Source organism: Gossypium raimondii, chromosome 3, assembly GCF_025698545.1.
Source record: "Gossypium raimondii isolate GPD5lz chromosome 3, ASM2569854v1, whole genome shotgun sequence".
Classification (NCBI taxonomy): domain Eukaryota; kingdom Viridiplantae; phylum Streptophyta; class Magnoliopsida; order Malvales; family Malvaceae; genus Gossypium; species Gossypium raimondii.
This window is the reverse complement of record NC_068567.1, coordinates 2,763,797-2,778,274: the sequence shown is the minus strand read 5'-3', so window position 1 is coordinate 2,778,274 and position 14,478 is coordinate 2,763,797. Positions and strand designations below refer to the sequence as shown.

Sequence of the window (14,478 nt, the reverse complement as noted above, 5' to 3'; positions counted from 1 at the left end):
TATATTTCACTTCTAAGAGGAGGACTTAAGTTCAAACTTAATGCGTGTTTTTACGAATTTTGATCGGATTTAAATACTATTGATTTGTTTTTTATCAGTTCAATTTTATTTAGGATTAACTCTTTGTTAAGTTTGTTTTTCTTTTAGGATTAAAATCACAGTAGTGGATACCAGCTTTATATCGATCGTATTGGTTGGCACATATCATTCTGAACTTAAAGCAGTGTCAAATAAATTAAATTTTATTCTGGTCAAATTTTTTATGTGTTTTGATTTTTTCAACCAATTTCGAATTTTGTACTAATACATATTGATTCAATGACCTGTATCAATTAATAATAATTTTAATATTTTAATTAATTTTAATATTTTATCTTAATTATTTTTATAATTACATTTTAAAAATAAAAAAACAATCAGTTACTAAATTATTCAACTTAATTAATTTAAAATTTATATGTATATAATTGAGCTATATTTATATATATATATATATATATAATATAAAAATATTTAAAAGTTACTGATAACTCAATTTATTTAAAATTTTATTTTGTTTTATTTTTATCTTTTAACTATCTTTATTTTTTGTAATTGATTTTCTATATGAATTTTTATTTATTTGTAAGACTTTTAAAATTTTTCGCACTTTTTAAGAAAATTTTCAAAATATGAGATTAATTTTTAATTATAGCTTAGGGACTAAATTAGTTATTAAACCTTAAAATTAAGGTGCAATGTTATTTTTTAACTGAAGATATCAGCTAAGTGAAAAAAATGTAAATTTGTTAATGTTAGTGATTATTATGTAATTTTTGAAAGTTGAGTGATGGAAATCTAATTTTAAATAAAGTTTAGGGACGGTGTAGTTTACCCATTCCGAAATCAAACCCTCGAACGTTCTTCGACTTTAAACACCCGATTTTCACAACCTGTTTATTACAAATTTCTCAAATTTTGATTAATCTATTCGTTTATTTCTTTGAAAGATCAAATCTCCATTCCAATCTTGAAATGGTGAGGAAGCGAGTACCTGATTGGCTCAACAGTTCTCTCTGGTCTACAACTCCGGCGGACGATGGTCTCCACCGCTATTCCCCTTCTCCCACCACCACAACCACCACCTCTTCCGCCACCGTTTCCGAGCCAACTCTTCAGCCTCCGGCTACAGTGCCTCCTCCCGCTGCAGCCTCGAAACCTCAGTCCACTCCTACTTCTCCGAAACTCGAAATCAGAGATCCAGTTAATAAAAATAGTAACAACAATAGCGGTGGTAATGATCAAAACGGCGACTCTTCTGGCGTTTCTCCCGATGATATCTCTCGCCAGGCTCAGCTCTTGGCCGAGGTTTTTCACTTATTCTGCTTTGCTTACTGATTTTCTCCTTGTCCTTCCTTTTGGTTCTAATTTCTATTTTTTTCAGTTATCTAAGAAGGTGATAAATATGTGGGAATTACGGAGGATTGCGTCGCAGGGGATTCCTGATGGTGCAGGAATCAGATCTACTGTCTGGAAGGTATTCTTTCCCTTTCCCTTTTTGCTGTTTGTTTGCTGAGAAATTTGAAAATTGCGGAAATTCCTAGGAAAATATGGTTATTTTTTGGATTAATAGTTCAATGGGAGTTGTTTGGTTGTTGTGGCAGTTGTTGTTAGGGTATTTACCACCTGATCGTTCGCAGTGGTCTTCTGAATTAGCTAAGAAAAGGTCTCAGTACAGGCATTTTAAAGAAGAGCTCTTGATGAATCCTGTAAGTCATTTTCTTTACCTTTTTAATGATAAAATCGTGTATATAACCGTGTATGCTACTATGACCTTCATTATGTGGCTGTGCTAGTAAGTATGATATAGTTAGTTGCTTTGATTAATTCTAATGTAAAATTCCAATTTCCAACAGCATTTATATTGCATTAAGTGGATAAGGAATGAAAGAAAACTGATATTAGCAGAAAACTAATTTGGCTGTATTTTTTTTTTCTCCTAATAATAGAATGATTTCACTTGAGTATTTTTTATTTCTTTAAGTTCTCTAGTTTCTTGCATTATCATCCTGAAAAGTACTGTTATCTTGTGTGGTTGTTGCATTTCTCTTCCTTTTTTCTGTAAGAGTTTTGGGTTTCTGAATGTTTCTGTGGCTAGTCAGTCAGAAATCACAAGGAGGTTGGAGAAGTCTGTGGGTTGTGACAATGATGAATCAAAACCTGAAGGCAGGGGTCTGCTATCAAGATCACAAATAACTCATGGAGAGCATCCTTTGAGCCTTGGGAAAAGCAGTGTCTGGAATCAATTCTTCCAGGTACCTTCTTAGGCTTGATTGAAAACAAGTTTTTTTAAGCCATACTTCATCTCATGTGTTTTTAAACTTTTAATGTTGAATGCATGAAATATGACATTGTAAACACTTGGTTCACAACTTCCCATCAAATTAGTTCATTTCTTTACATCAGAGCCTGACTTCTAGGGCTTGCTTGACATTGGGGAAAGAATAATTTGACTGATAGATGGCAATTATACATTCAGAAGCTAAAAAACAATTAAGGGGTATTACAGTTAATTAAAATGCCACTGTTATGAAAATGATTCAGTAATATCTTGCAAAGTGGGACTCTGAATTCTCTGCAAATAAAAATAATTCTCACTCTGTCACGTGTTGCATTTGAAAATCTATCAGTCTAGTTTGCATTAATTAAGTTTTAACACATGAGCCAGTCCAGGAGTCTTTATGCTAGCTATTCTGAGTCAGTTTCCGCAACATGCGACCTTTAGGATATTGGCTTTAAATCTGTCGGGTACCTTTAGCTTTAATTTACTAAGAATATTGGTCTCTTTGTTATTGGCTTTCTGTATCATTATTAGAGGTTGGGGTTTGGTATTTTTATTCTTATTGTTGTTTACCAAAATAGTAGGAATGACAACAGCATCTAACTTGCAGCTCAAGCAAATCGTTTTCTATCAATGCTTGGTTGAGCATCTGTATCATTATTAGAGGTTGGGGTTTGGTATTTTTATTCTTATTGTTGTTTACCAATATAGTAGGAATGACAACAGCATCTAACTTGCAGCTCAAGCAAATCGTTTTCTATCAATGCTTGGTTGAGCATATATGAACTGCATATTATTTCCATGTTCTTATACTAGTTTATACATGACCGCAATGTAATGGAGTTCTCATTTTCAGTTAATAGAATCTGTGAATGTAATTTTTATTGATCTCATGCTTTTTCCGGGTTTTTTTTTTTTTTTTTTGTTCTGGGGGTGGTGTTATTTGTAGGACTCGGAAATCATAGAACAGATTGACCGAGATGTGATGCGCACTCATCCAGACATGCACTTCTTCTCTGGGGATTCGCAGCTTGCAAAATTTAATCAGGTAAGCATCTTCCTTCTTTTTTTTCTCTTTAATGTGATTGTTCCACTGTTTTTTTACTTTAGCACGGATGTAAATCGAAACCATTTCCGACTTATATGTCTCTTGCTTATTCAGGATGCAATGAGAAACATATTAATCGTATTTGCCAAGTTAAATCCGGGTATAAGATATGTTCAAGGGATGAATGAAATCTTGGCACCTCTATTTTATGTATTCAAAAATGACCCTGATGTGGAAATGGCGGTAAGGTCTCGTTATATTCCCTGTGCAATTCTTTTACATCAAATCTCTAACATGCTTGTGTTTTTCTTTAACAATGTTTTCTGTTTTAGTAAACATTATCTAAATAGACTAATCTATTAAATTGTAAAGAATAATTCAGTGTCTCTATGGTATCATTGCCATTTCTCCTCTTGTTTGTCTGCTTTATTATGGGTGCCAATCCATTTTTGAAAAAAAAAGGACATGCAAAAGAACAGTCATAGTTTTGATATTCATGTATTGAATATGGAAGTTTCAGAAATGGATATAAACAAGGAAATATTTTGATGAATAAAAGACTGAAAGAAAATGAACCTTTCATTGTGCAATGAGTAATCCTCACAACTCAGCATTTACTAAGCCTACTTGTTTTGTGTCCTTAATGTAAAAGGTTAAATTCTGCTATTAGTCTCTGTACTTTGCGAAAGGGTTGGATTTAGTCCCTATAATTTTATTTGATCATTTTCAATCTCTGTACTTTTTGGAGGGTCAAATTTAGTCCCTGTACTTTTCAAATTTTAAAATTTTAGTCTTGACCCAAACAGTAGCGGTAAAATCCATTTGGTTAAATTCAATTACTAGTACTATTCATACAGTTCTAGATTTAGTCTATTTTCTCCAACTGGATCATTCTAAGTCCCTATACTTTTCAAAATTTGAAATTTCAGTCGTAACATAAAATGACTGTTGTTAATCTATTAACTGGATTTTTAGTGAGTAATATGTGGAAATAATAAGCTGACATGACATTACACATGATAATATGTGTGGTGCATCAGATTTTGGAAATAGCAGAACTTTACTTAATGAATTTAACGATTATTGTTTGGTGAGGATTGAAATTTTAAAATTTGGGAAGTACAGGGACTAAAAATGACCATATAGAAGTATAGGGATTAAATTCTAGCTTTTGCCAAGTACAGGGACAAATAACAGAATTTAACCAATGTAAAATGAATCTTCCTCTTTTTTTCAGTTTTAACACCTACATTTCCTTGATCCACCAAGGCTCTTACAAACATAGCTTGATAATTTCTTTCTTGTTTCTGTTTGCGACTCCATTGCATCAACTGTCTCTTTTCTTGCCCCAAGGAACCCAAAAAGTTGTAACGAACAAAACTTCCGAATAGATTTCAGTTTTTGGAAAACGAAATATGGTGAAGCTCTTCAATCATTATTGTTATCAACTTACCTGTGTCTGAATTTTTTATTTGCACCAAAACTTATGGAGTATATACACCAACAGATAGCCGTAGACCAATTACAAAGTACCTTTGTGAAAATAACATGGATTATTTTCTTTGTTATTATGATTTATGATCAGAGTTTTGGTGTATTTTCTTCTTCATTTTCCATATTTAAGTTGCAGGCTAATGCTGAAGCCGACACATTCTTTTGTTTTGTTGAGTTATTGAGTGGATTCCGAGATCATTTCTGCCAGCAACTTGACAACAGCAATGTGGGAATTCGCTCCACAATTACTAGGTTGTCACAACTTTTGAAGGAACATGATGAAGAGCTTTGGCGTCATCTAGAGGTCACAACTAAAGTAAGATATCATTGCAAATTTTAAACATCTTTAGCGGATGGTAATTTTTTCGGCTTAAATGCTAACCGTTATGTAAAAATATCACAGGTCAACCCCCAGTTCTACGCATTTAGGTGGATCACTCTGCTTTTGACACAGGAGTTCAATTTTGCAGATAGTCTTCACATATGGGACACGCTTCTTAGTGACCCTGAAGGTCCTCTGGTATGATTGAAAATTTTACCTCACTCTTATCTCTAGAACATTGCTCGAAGCTTGTTAGCTTGCTGGATTAAATGTTCCAAATTTTACTATTATTTAATTTTTTTTGGGAAATCAAGGGAGGAGATTTGTGATTAGGGGGCGGTGCCACTCCCCGGAAATGGTGAAATTATAGTTTGGTCCCTTTAGAAGCTATAAAGTTATAAGTTAAATACAAATGATAAAATTGCATTGACCAAAAAAAATTCTGGCATCGAGAAAAACTTTTTGGCTTCACCCCAGATTTATTTAGGTGTAAAAAAAAGTATAGGAGTGATAAAATTTAGGTGCTTTTTTTTAATATTTTTTCAATAACACTTGATTTTTGCTGTTTTTAGATTGTATTTGAATTTATTCAAACACCAAACTGAACCAAACATGGATGTATTTGCAGGAGACATTGCTTCGGGTATGCTGTGCGATGTTGATTCTCATCCGTAGGCGGCTGTTAGCCGGGGATTTTACTTCAAACCTTAAGCTACTCCAGCACTATCCGTCAGCAAATATCAGCCATTTGCTGTACGTTGCGAACAAGTTGCGCACACAAGCCATAGGGTAAAAAAGCTTTTAGTAACCACGTATTTGTGTCGTGTTTTCGTCATTAGTCCGTCCCCCTCCCCTCAAACCCCATTTGTTCTTTTATTTGAGAGAGAGAGAAAAAAGCATTCAGTGCTTGTAATGTAAATTGGTGGGTGTAAATTGGTTGGGAGTAACAGCTAACATGCAGGCAGGGAGAACATTTTCTCTCTGTTTGTGTTTCATTAGAATTGTTGTGTTGAAGTTATGTAGTGTTTTGTTTTTATGGTGGATTGATTCATTTTTGCAGTGTAGTATTTTTTTTTTTAAACATTGCTTTTATCATTGGTAAACAAAGTACTTGTGCTTGCAAAATTTTCAGATTTGGCATTAAATTTTTGATGTTGATTGGAAAATTTCTATTTCGATTGTGCACAGGGAATTATATTTTCGTACTTATTTCCATGTAGCATAAAATAAATAAAGACATGTATCTAGTTCGTGCAGTTCTCAAATGTCAAAATTTCAAACAAAAACAATTAATGAATAATTAAATTCACTAAATCAAAATTTAGCACGTCTCTAACCAATCCATAAGTCATGTAATTTTAATCCTTAATTTGATTTTTTTGTGAATAATATAAGAAACAAGTTAATGTGATATTAACTTTAAAAATAATAATTTTAATAATAATCAGGATAATTTAAAAAAATACAAAAATTAAAAATAGCAAATTAAAATATAAAGCCAATATCTAATAGATTTAACTCTAAATACCTCAAATAGTATTGAAGTCAATTCCTTGTCATAACATAGTCCAATATAGTTTGCTTTTTGTTCTTTTCATTTGCAATAGAATAGACCATCCATTAAAAATTTAAGATAGCATATATGTGGGTGATATACAAACTCAATACATATTTAAGAAGCACAATCGTAATTCTGAAGATATTTTAGGTCAATCAGATATCACACAACACAATAACTCTTCTTTTTGGTGGAAAACTAAAGTGGTAAAGTTCAGTCGTAAAACAGTAACTCGAATATAGTAATTACCTCCTCAATTACAAACTCCAACTAATTTGCTCCCATGACCTGTCAGTGTAGTCCACATTGCGAGTAAAATAGCCTGCAGAACCCAATGATCTCTCAGCATCTCCAACCAAATATTCAGAAAAATAATTATTAGCTATTCTATCAATTTTTAGCATTCTCTTCTCACTATATAATGTGCTAAAACCAATCCTTTTAGGTAGAATCAGTACAATCATTGGTCTGAGTGATTCAAATTAATAAAAATTAAAAGATCATTAAAACTGATTCTATCAATCAATACCGATCCCATACTGTTAATGACCATGAAAAAAAATGGGAATAATATAACTTTTGACCCTTGAACTTGGCAAATAAGTCCACATTAGCCCTTGAACTTGATAACTAAATCCATTTTGATCCTTGAACTAGAAAATTTTAAATGTTCGTTGATGTGGTACTCTCGGGTTTGAAAAATAAATATTTTTTAGATGATGTAGTACAATTTTAAAGTGTCATATTCAATACTTTAATAACTAAACCAATGGTTGAACAAGTTACACCACCAGTTCTCGATTCAATCAATTCGACTGTTCAACCGCCGGACCAATAATAATTAAATAATTAATTATAATTTCATAAAATTCTAAAAAGAATAAAACCAATTTTACTTCACTTTTTAAATTTTTATGAATTTTTAATTAATTATTGTTAGCCCCAAGGTTGAACTGGTTGAATCAAGAATTGATGATCTTACCTGTTCAACCGTTGATTCAATTATTAAAACATTGAATATGACATCTTGAGATTGTATGACATCATTATCTATTTTTTTTATTTTTCAAGTGACGATATGGCACAATCTCAGAGTGTCACATCTTCAAACTTTTAGATTTTTCAAGTTTAAGGATCAAAATGGACTTAGTTGTCAAGTTTAAGTGCCAAGGTGAATAAAAAAAAAAATACAGGTACTAAAGCGAACTAGGTCTCAAGTTCAGAGGCCAATGTGGACCTACTTGCCTAGTTCAGGGGCCAAAAATTACATTATCCCCATTTTTTTCACGATCATTAACAAAATGGGCTTAAATGAATAACAATTTTCAAGTTTAGGGGTTAAAGTGAATCAAAAAAAGTTAAGGGGTCAATGAGGACCTATTCGCCAAGTTAAAGAGCCAAAATTACATTCTCCCTAAAAAAAAATCAAGAATCTGAATTCATATTTGAATTGACACTAACCAAATCCAAATAACCCAAAGTTAAACATACTTGACTCAAAATAACTAAAAATTTTAAAATCCTAATTGATGAGATCCAAATTGACCTCAATCAAAACTAACCCAACCATCTATATTGACAGATTAACTTGCAAACTGAAAAGTACTACAATGGTGCATTAAGGAGATATCAGTCATGAAGCTTACCTCAAAAATTCAACATGGCCAGATAAATCACTTCCTTTCTCTAGTTTCTAAGATGTATGTCACAGAATAATTCAACGCAAAATTCTCATATTTCCGTTCTACGTGTTGAATTTGTTTCCATCGAGGCTTCTAGGTCTCTATTCACTTCGTTCTCTAACTGGCTTTCTAAAATTTCCAAAACATTATCCGGAGGGCATTTGTCTGCAGGATTGCTAGGTGACATTTGACAGAAGCATTCCGGCCAAGAATTGGTATAAAATGATTCCGGTGGCACCCGCTTGTGAGGCCCACCGAAATTCGTTTTGAGCATGACACGCCTAACTGCTTGTTCAAAACCAGCAGTCTGTCCATTCTCTCGATCAATGAATATTGGAGCAAGACCTTTTCTGTCCGGTCTTATTGTAGTTCGAAAGCCATAATAGAGACGGTGACCAAGTAGGTTGTTGGCAAAGTTGCTCGGTCCATCATACGTTGGCATAAAAATGTCTGAAAGAAGACAGACCATGTAATCAACAGCCGAGCCTAACAAACCCCGTGTGTTTGCAACTAGTTCCTCTGAAGAGTCCACAGAACTGTGATTCTCAAGGCAAGGGAAAAGATCCCGAAACGGTTTCATAAAACGTTCTCCACCAAATAGTTCACCAGCGGCTAAGTATATCCGTGTAGAGTTGTCAAATCCCACAGCACGCAAGACAAGACCAACCTGCAGTTCAAACATTCATTTATGTATAAGCATCATCTCTCTATTGCCACTCTGTGTATAATAAGTCGAGAGAGGGAAATCATTGAAGGAATGATTAAGAAGATAGATTACCTCCTCTGGAGTTAGAGGGCATTTGCCAATGGCCCTTCTTTCATTATAAACAAGTCTTTTCTCTGCAAAATTTTCCTTTCTATACTTCTTCAATATACTTTGCTCTTCTGGGCTAAATATATCAAAGCACCTATAAAACATTCAACCCCATCAGCCAATCAAGTTCATTATGTATATCAAGAGATTTCTTATGTCAACCTATGCGTTTTTGTCAATAATCATTTGCAAGTATGACTTTCACAATTAATTTGGGGTTTATACATGTAAATGGTAAAGATGGCTGTATTGGAAAATAAGTCACAGAAAAAATTAACAGATTGGATTCTAATCCAAGTCATTGAGGATCAAAAAATAATGAAAAATAACTCTAGCAAAGTGCATGTTTATGTTGTTATTTCGACCAGACAGTGTGCAGGAATAATAATCATTTTATATGTTTGAACAACAGGTGCATGCATGCCTGTACTACCCTTTCCGCCTCATGTCAAAAGACCTCTTACATTATATTTTATCTAATGTGTAAAGATAAGCACAAATCCCGAGAAAAAAATTATGATCATTGCCCTCAACCTATGGCAGCTATAATGAAGTAATAAAAAAAATACACTAAGATAAGGGAAATAACATACCCGGCAAATGCAAGCATATCCATCTCAAAACGAAGATGTATCGACATGAAATGACCTTGTGCACGGAGTTTATCAACTATTGACTCACTCAACCTCATAATATTTGGCTTGAACCTTAAAGCATGATAATTAACTCTACACCTCAAACGTTGATACTCAGCATTGTCGATTTCTTCGGCAAGGCGATGTGAAAAGGGAGTTAGATAAATAGCACCGTGTTCCTTCATTTTCTTGAGAGCAACTGTTGTATACCAACTTATAGGAGCATCCCTAGGGGGGCGAATCTAAACAAAGTGAGAAAGAAGGAAGATCAGAAAAAGCAAAAAAATTCAACAACTTTGAAGATAAAATTATCTGCATGATTAATACCATTAAAGCTATCAATATTTCACCTGATGCGCTTTTATCTTCTTGGTTTTGCCATTCTTGTGAATTTCAGGTATGCTTTCCACAATTCGTACATCATACTTCAATGTCTGGATAAAATGCTCAACATCATAGATACCTTGGAAGCCACTGGAGAAATAAAGATGGTATCAGTACATTAAATTTGCAGAAGATCCACAAGGAACAAAGACAAGTGGCCATCTAATTTCAAATAAATTGAAAGATTGACAAGATTACCTGTCGTCATGCCAAAAAGAGTTTGCATCCAGCTCAGGCAGTACAAGTGTGGCATTCATGATTCGTGCAGCAAGAACCGCATTACAGATCTAAAACATCAAAAGTGATAAAATTACTATTTTATTGAGGCACACCGTTGAAGCAGTATCACCAAAATCTAATTATAGTTTAAACTTGGAAAAATTTAACATAACAATTCATCAGATTAGAGTTTTTGGACAAATTTAAGACGAACCGCACTGCGTTGCTGATTCAGACCGCCATTGCAACGAACTCGAAGATAACCATTAGTTTCCTTTGGAGGAGCTGCCAGAATATAACAATTAGAATTCTAAGAAACTTGCATCTTTAGCAAAAACCAATTCAAATAGATTTGTTTTTCTTCCGAGAATGTTTTGAGCAGTTACGGGGCCAATCAGATCGTGGAGCAGATGATGGCCTCCAGCCACCGGACTTGGCACTTTCCCAAAGCTCTTCGACATTAATCTGAATAAATATATCAGATGAAATAAGGATCAAAGGGTCAACTGATCAATACTGCTGCTGAACCAGTAAAAGTTAGAAAGGATGAGAATATATCCTAATCACTGGCTTAGCTTACACATGCAGAGAGTTCAAATTAATACAACAACCAGTCTCATGCACCATTATCCGAGTACAGAGCACCCTAAATTGGTAACAAAAGCCTATCAATAAATCTGGTTAGAGTAACCATGCATAAAAACAACTTCAGTTTCAGAAAACTGACAAATGATACTCTCATCCTTGCAATTAGCATAACACCAGAGTAAAGCAATAGATAAAGCATTTTTACTTTGACAAATTTCATGTAATAAATAGGTCAATGCAAGAATTATATGCAGATTACAAAAGCCTACAAGAGACTATCCACTACCGGCCAAATGAAGGTTTTCACAGACAGCATCCAAGAGAATCTCCTATAGCATCTATTCAATGCATTACATAATAGAAAACCCTCTCTTTATATTTAGGTCCCAGCACTCTAATAAATTTATGTTCTTCACTGGGACCGTAAATAATTAAATAGAAGGGGTGGGTTTCAAAAGAAAAAACTGAGACATTATCTAAATATTAAAACCGCCGGTCAAACTGTCAAACATCATAAGTACCAGGCTTTCTACCATCTTTTTAGCATTGAATATGACATTAGCATTACTTTATACTCATTCATCCGGTAAACCTAGCTGCCAATTAAATCAAACAATTCATTTTAATAGCATATCTATCTTTAAGTTTTAACAATCCAAAAACAAACTCAATACACTTTCTAATCAAACAGAGGAATTAAAGCTACAAACAATCACTAAGCAACATATCAAAATCAAAGAAACAAGAACAAGAAGCTTAAATTTACTCCATTTTAACTCATTAAATTTCCAAACTGAACCACAGACATCATTGCAAGTTCAAACTCTCTGATCTTTCGCCTAGCATTTTTCTCAAAAAATAAAAACAAACATCAAAATCCACAATCCAAAAATCAAAACAGATCACACTCTAAACACTACTACTAACCTCAGAAGGCTCGAGAGATCCGCGATTTCCACTAATCGTAGCCAAAAATAAAACCGAGAACGTGCAGATCAAAAGCACCACAACAACAACCGTTAGCTTAGCGTAAATTCCCTTCGATCCTCCTCCTTGCTTCCCATGCTGCCTATGTAGCCCCGGCCTACAAAAGAAATAAAAAAAAAGGAATGTTCAACAATATGCCTGTTTGGCTCAATGGAAAACGAAAGAAATAGTTAAATTTACCTCCGCATAACTAGGAATGGAAAAAGAGAACAGTGTTTCCTCCAGATCTGAAGGTTTTAGATACTATGTTGAATGCTATTTTGGATGGGATTTTAGTAGTCGCAGTGCATTTTGAGTGTAGTTTTGGAGAAGGTAAGGATGGTAATTTGGCGGTTGTTGGGTAAATGTGACACTTTATTTAATAGGCCTTCGTTTAATGGGCCGGGTCGGATTTTTACCCGTAACCTTCAAATTCAATACGGGCACTTTATATGTAACACTTGTCACTAGATAAGTGGTGCTGAGGATAATATAGATTCAGATTGGCTATAGGGGCGAAGCCAGAAAATTTATTTAGGAGGTTGAAATTAAATTGTAATTTTTACGATAATAAAAGTACAATTTTATCATTTTAATAGTTTCTATCTTTATAATTTTTTAAGGATTAAATCAAATTTTTATTATTTTAGGGGAGGTAAAGTATAATTTTACCTTTACTAAATTAAAATTTTAAAAAATTCAAAGGGCCTAAATAAATTTTTTTTTAGGGGAGCTAGAGCCCAGCCCCCGGTTTCTCCCTGATTGGCTAATTTATTAAAAAGTTTTTTATTCTTCCTTGAAATGAATTGTAATTTACCTATAAAAATGTATAAATATCAATGTAAAATGACTTAATATCTTATTAATTTTTAAAAAGTATTTGAATTAGTCAATTGAGTTTTAGTTCAATTGGTAGGGACATTGTTGCCAATACAATAAAACTTAGGTTCGAGTAGTGCATTACCTTCTTATTTATGCGAAAATGAGGGGCTATAAAAAATTCTAGGTATTGTATTTAAAAGAGCAGATACGATCAAAACCTATGATGAAATTGTTAAAAAAAATTATTTGAATTATAAATACAAATCAATTTAGGTTTTTGTTAAAAATTTATAATATTTAAAAATAAAAAGTAATAAATACCTTAAAAATCTGATAAATCGGTTGGTTACCTTTACTAGCGACATTTACTTGTTATTTTTGTTTAATATATATTTTATTATCTAAAGTAGGCAGGTGTCACAAGTGAACATGCAGTCATGCAACCACTATGCCATACATATATGGTAGATATGGCCTTCTTGACTTGTGTCTTCAGTTGTGAAGGCTCCATTTTTTATTTAACGAATGACCTACTATTCCTTACTCTCTATACAACATAAATGAAAATATTCTCAAGCCACCTCCTAAAATGATGATTATCAAAGTAATATATTAAAAAACAGGGAATAATTTGCTAAAAAGTATAGTAGAGAACCTTATATTAGGGTAAATTGCATTTTGTTAATTTACTTAGTAAATTGATAAATTAACTTTTGTATGTTAGAAAAAGTGTAAATTAGTATTTTCGTTAAAAATTCTATCTATATATGCGTTAAGTGATGATTTAGATTTTTTAAGTTTTTTTTGTGTAAGTGATGTGGGATTAAAAGATATGAGTAGGCTAAGTAAAAGAACGATGGAGACATTTGTAATAAAAGTCGGATTGAATTTTGTCCCTACTTAAAAAATACGTAAATTAATCATTGTGCTTTATACAAAGAGTAAATATATCCTTTTGCTAGAAAAACTATCTATTTATACTTTTAAGTGATGACGTGATTGATAGAGCAACTAAACACTTATGCGTGGTTTGCCACATGTGTCTTATACTGATGTGGTAGATTTTGTCACAATGTCACGTCAGCAAATATTTAAAAATGATTATAACCATTTGTTCAATATTATTTTGGACTTTCTTTATAATTTTATTAATTCTAAAAAGATTCTTAATAAATTTTAAATAATTCTTTTATGTTTCTATAATTTATTTGAAAGACCATATCCAGGATGAAATGAATTAGGACAACCATCTGTCTCACTTCATCTTGAAGGTGTTTTTAAATAATTATAAAAAATATTTATTTTTTAAGGATTTTTTTAATTTTTAAAAATATTATCACGTTAGCATGAGGTACACATGCCATGTCATGTGTTAGTATTTAGTTCTTCCGTTAGCCACATCAACATTTAATAGTAGAAATGAATAAAATTTTTAATAGAATAATACAAATGTCTTCATGGTACTTTTATCTTATCGTGCTCACCATTTAATTCCAAGGCACTTATGTTAAAAAAAAAAAATTGAAAAAGCCAAATCATTACTTAACAACATGGAAGGGTCAATTTGCACTTTTTATATGGATTAATTTGCTCATTTTTAGTAAAGGGGGCAAAATGAAATCCGCA

General features: G+C 32.8%; 2 protein-coding genes across 3 annotated transcripts; one reads left to right on the top strand and one right to left on the bottom strand.

Annotated features, from left to right (window-relative positions):
• The first annotated feature begins 879 nt into the window (after positions 1-879).
• Positions 880-6,235, top strand: LOC105796520 (uncharacterized). Of its 2 annotated transcripts, none has more exons than XM_052627936.1 (9): positions 880-1,347; positions 1,424-1,516; positions 1,644-1,748; positions 2,142-2,294; positions 3,270-3,368; positions 3,483-3,611; positions 4,993-5,178; positions 5,266-5,382; positions 5,813-6,235. In XM_052627936.1, the coding sequence occupies exons 1-9, from the start codon at positions 1,015-1,017 to the stop codon at positions 5,975-5,977; spliced, it is 1,380 nt and encodes a 459-aa protein (XP_052483896.1). In that variant the 5' UTR covers positions 880-1,014; the 3' UTR covers positions 5,978-6,235. The 2 variants fall into 2 exon arrangements, with proteins under 2 accessions (XP_052483896.1, XP_012481709.1); XM_012626255.2 differs by having other exon boundaries at positions 881-1,347; positions 4,999-5,178.
• A 458-nt stretch (positions 6,236-6,693) lies between these two features.
• LOC105796518 (O-fucosyltransferase 1) lies at positions 6,694-12,377 on the bottom strand. Its single transcript, XM_012626253.2, has 10 exons — positions 12,232-12,377; positions 11,992-12,148; positions 10,863-10,941; positions 10,691-10,761; positions 10,456-10,544; positions 10,224-10,347; positions 9,832-10,115; positions 9,203-9,332; positions 8,389-9,091; positions 6,694-7,064 (listed from the first exon to the last, which is right to left on the bottom strand). The coding sequence occupies exons 1-9, from the start codon at positions 12,237-12,239 to the stop codon at positions 8,474-8,476; spliced, it is 1,560 nt and encodes a 519-aa protein (XP_012481707.1). The 5' UTR covers positions 12,240-12,377; the 3' UTR covers positions 6,694-7,064; positions 8,389-8,473.
• Between the last annotated feature and the right edge of the window lie 2,101 nt (positions 12,378-14,478).

Coding starts and splice junctions, on each gene's coding strand:
- LOC105796520 (XM_052627936.1), top strand. CDS start 1,015: ATGGTGAGGAAGCGAGTACCTGATTGGCTCAACAGTTCTCTCTGGTCT. Junction 3,369..3,482: donor AGCTTGCAAAATTTAATCAG/GTAAGCATCTTC, acceptor TTGCTTATTCAG/GATGCAATGAGAAACATATT. Junction 3,612..4,992: donor ACCCTGATGTGGAAATGGCG/GTAAGGTCTCGT, acceptor TCCATATTTAAG/TTGCAGGCTAATGCTGAAGC.
- LOC105796518 (XM_012626253.2), bottom strand. Junction 10,545..10,690: donor TGAATCAGCAACGCAGTGCG/GTTCGTCTTAAA, acceptor TTGATGTTTTAG/ATCTGTAATGCGGTTCTTGC. Junction 10,116..10,223: donor AGAAGATAAAAGCGCATCAG/GTGAAATATTGA, acceptor CACTTTGTTTAG/ATTCGCCCCCCTAGGGATGC.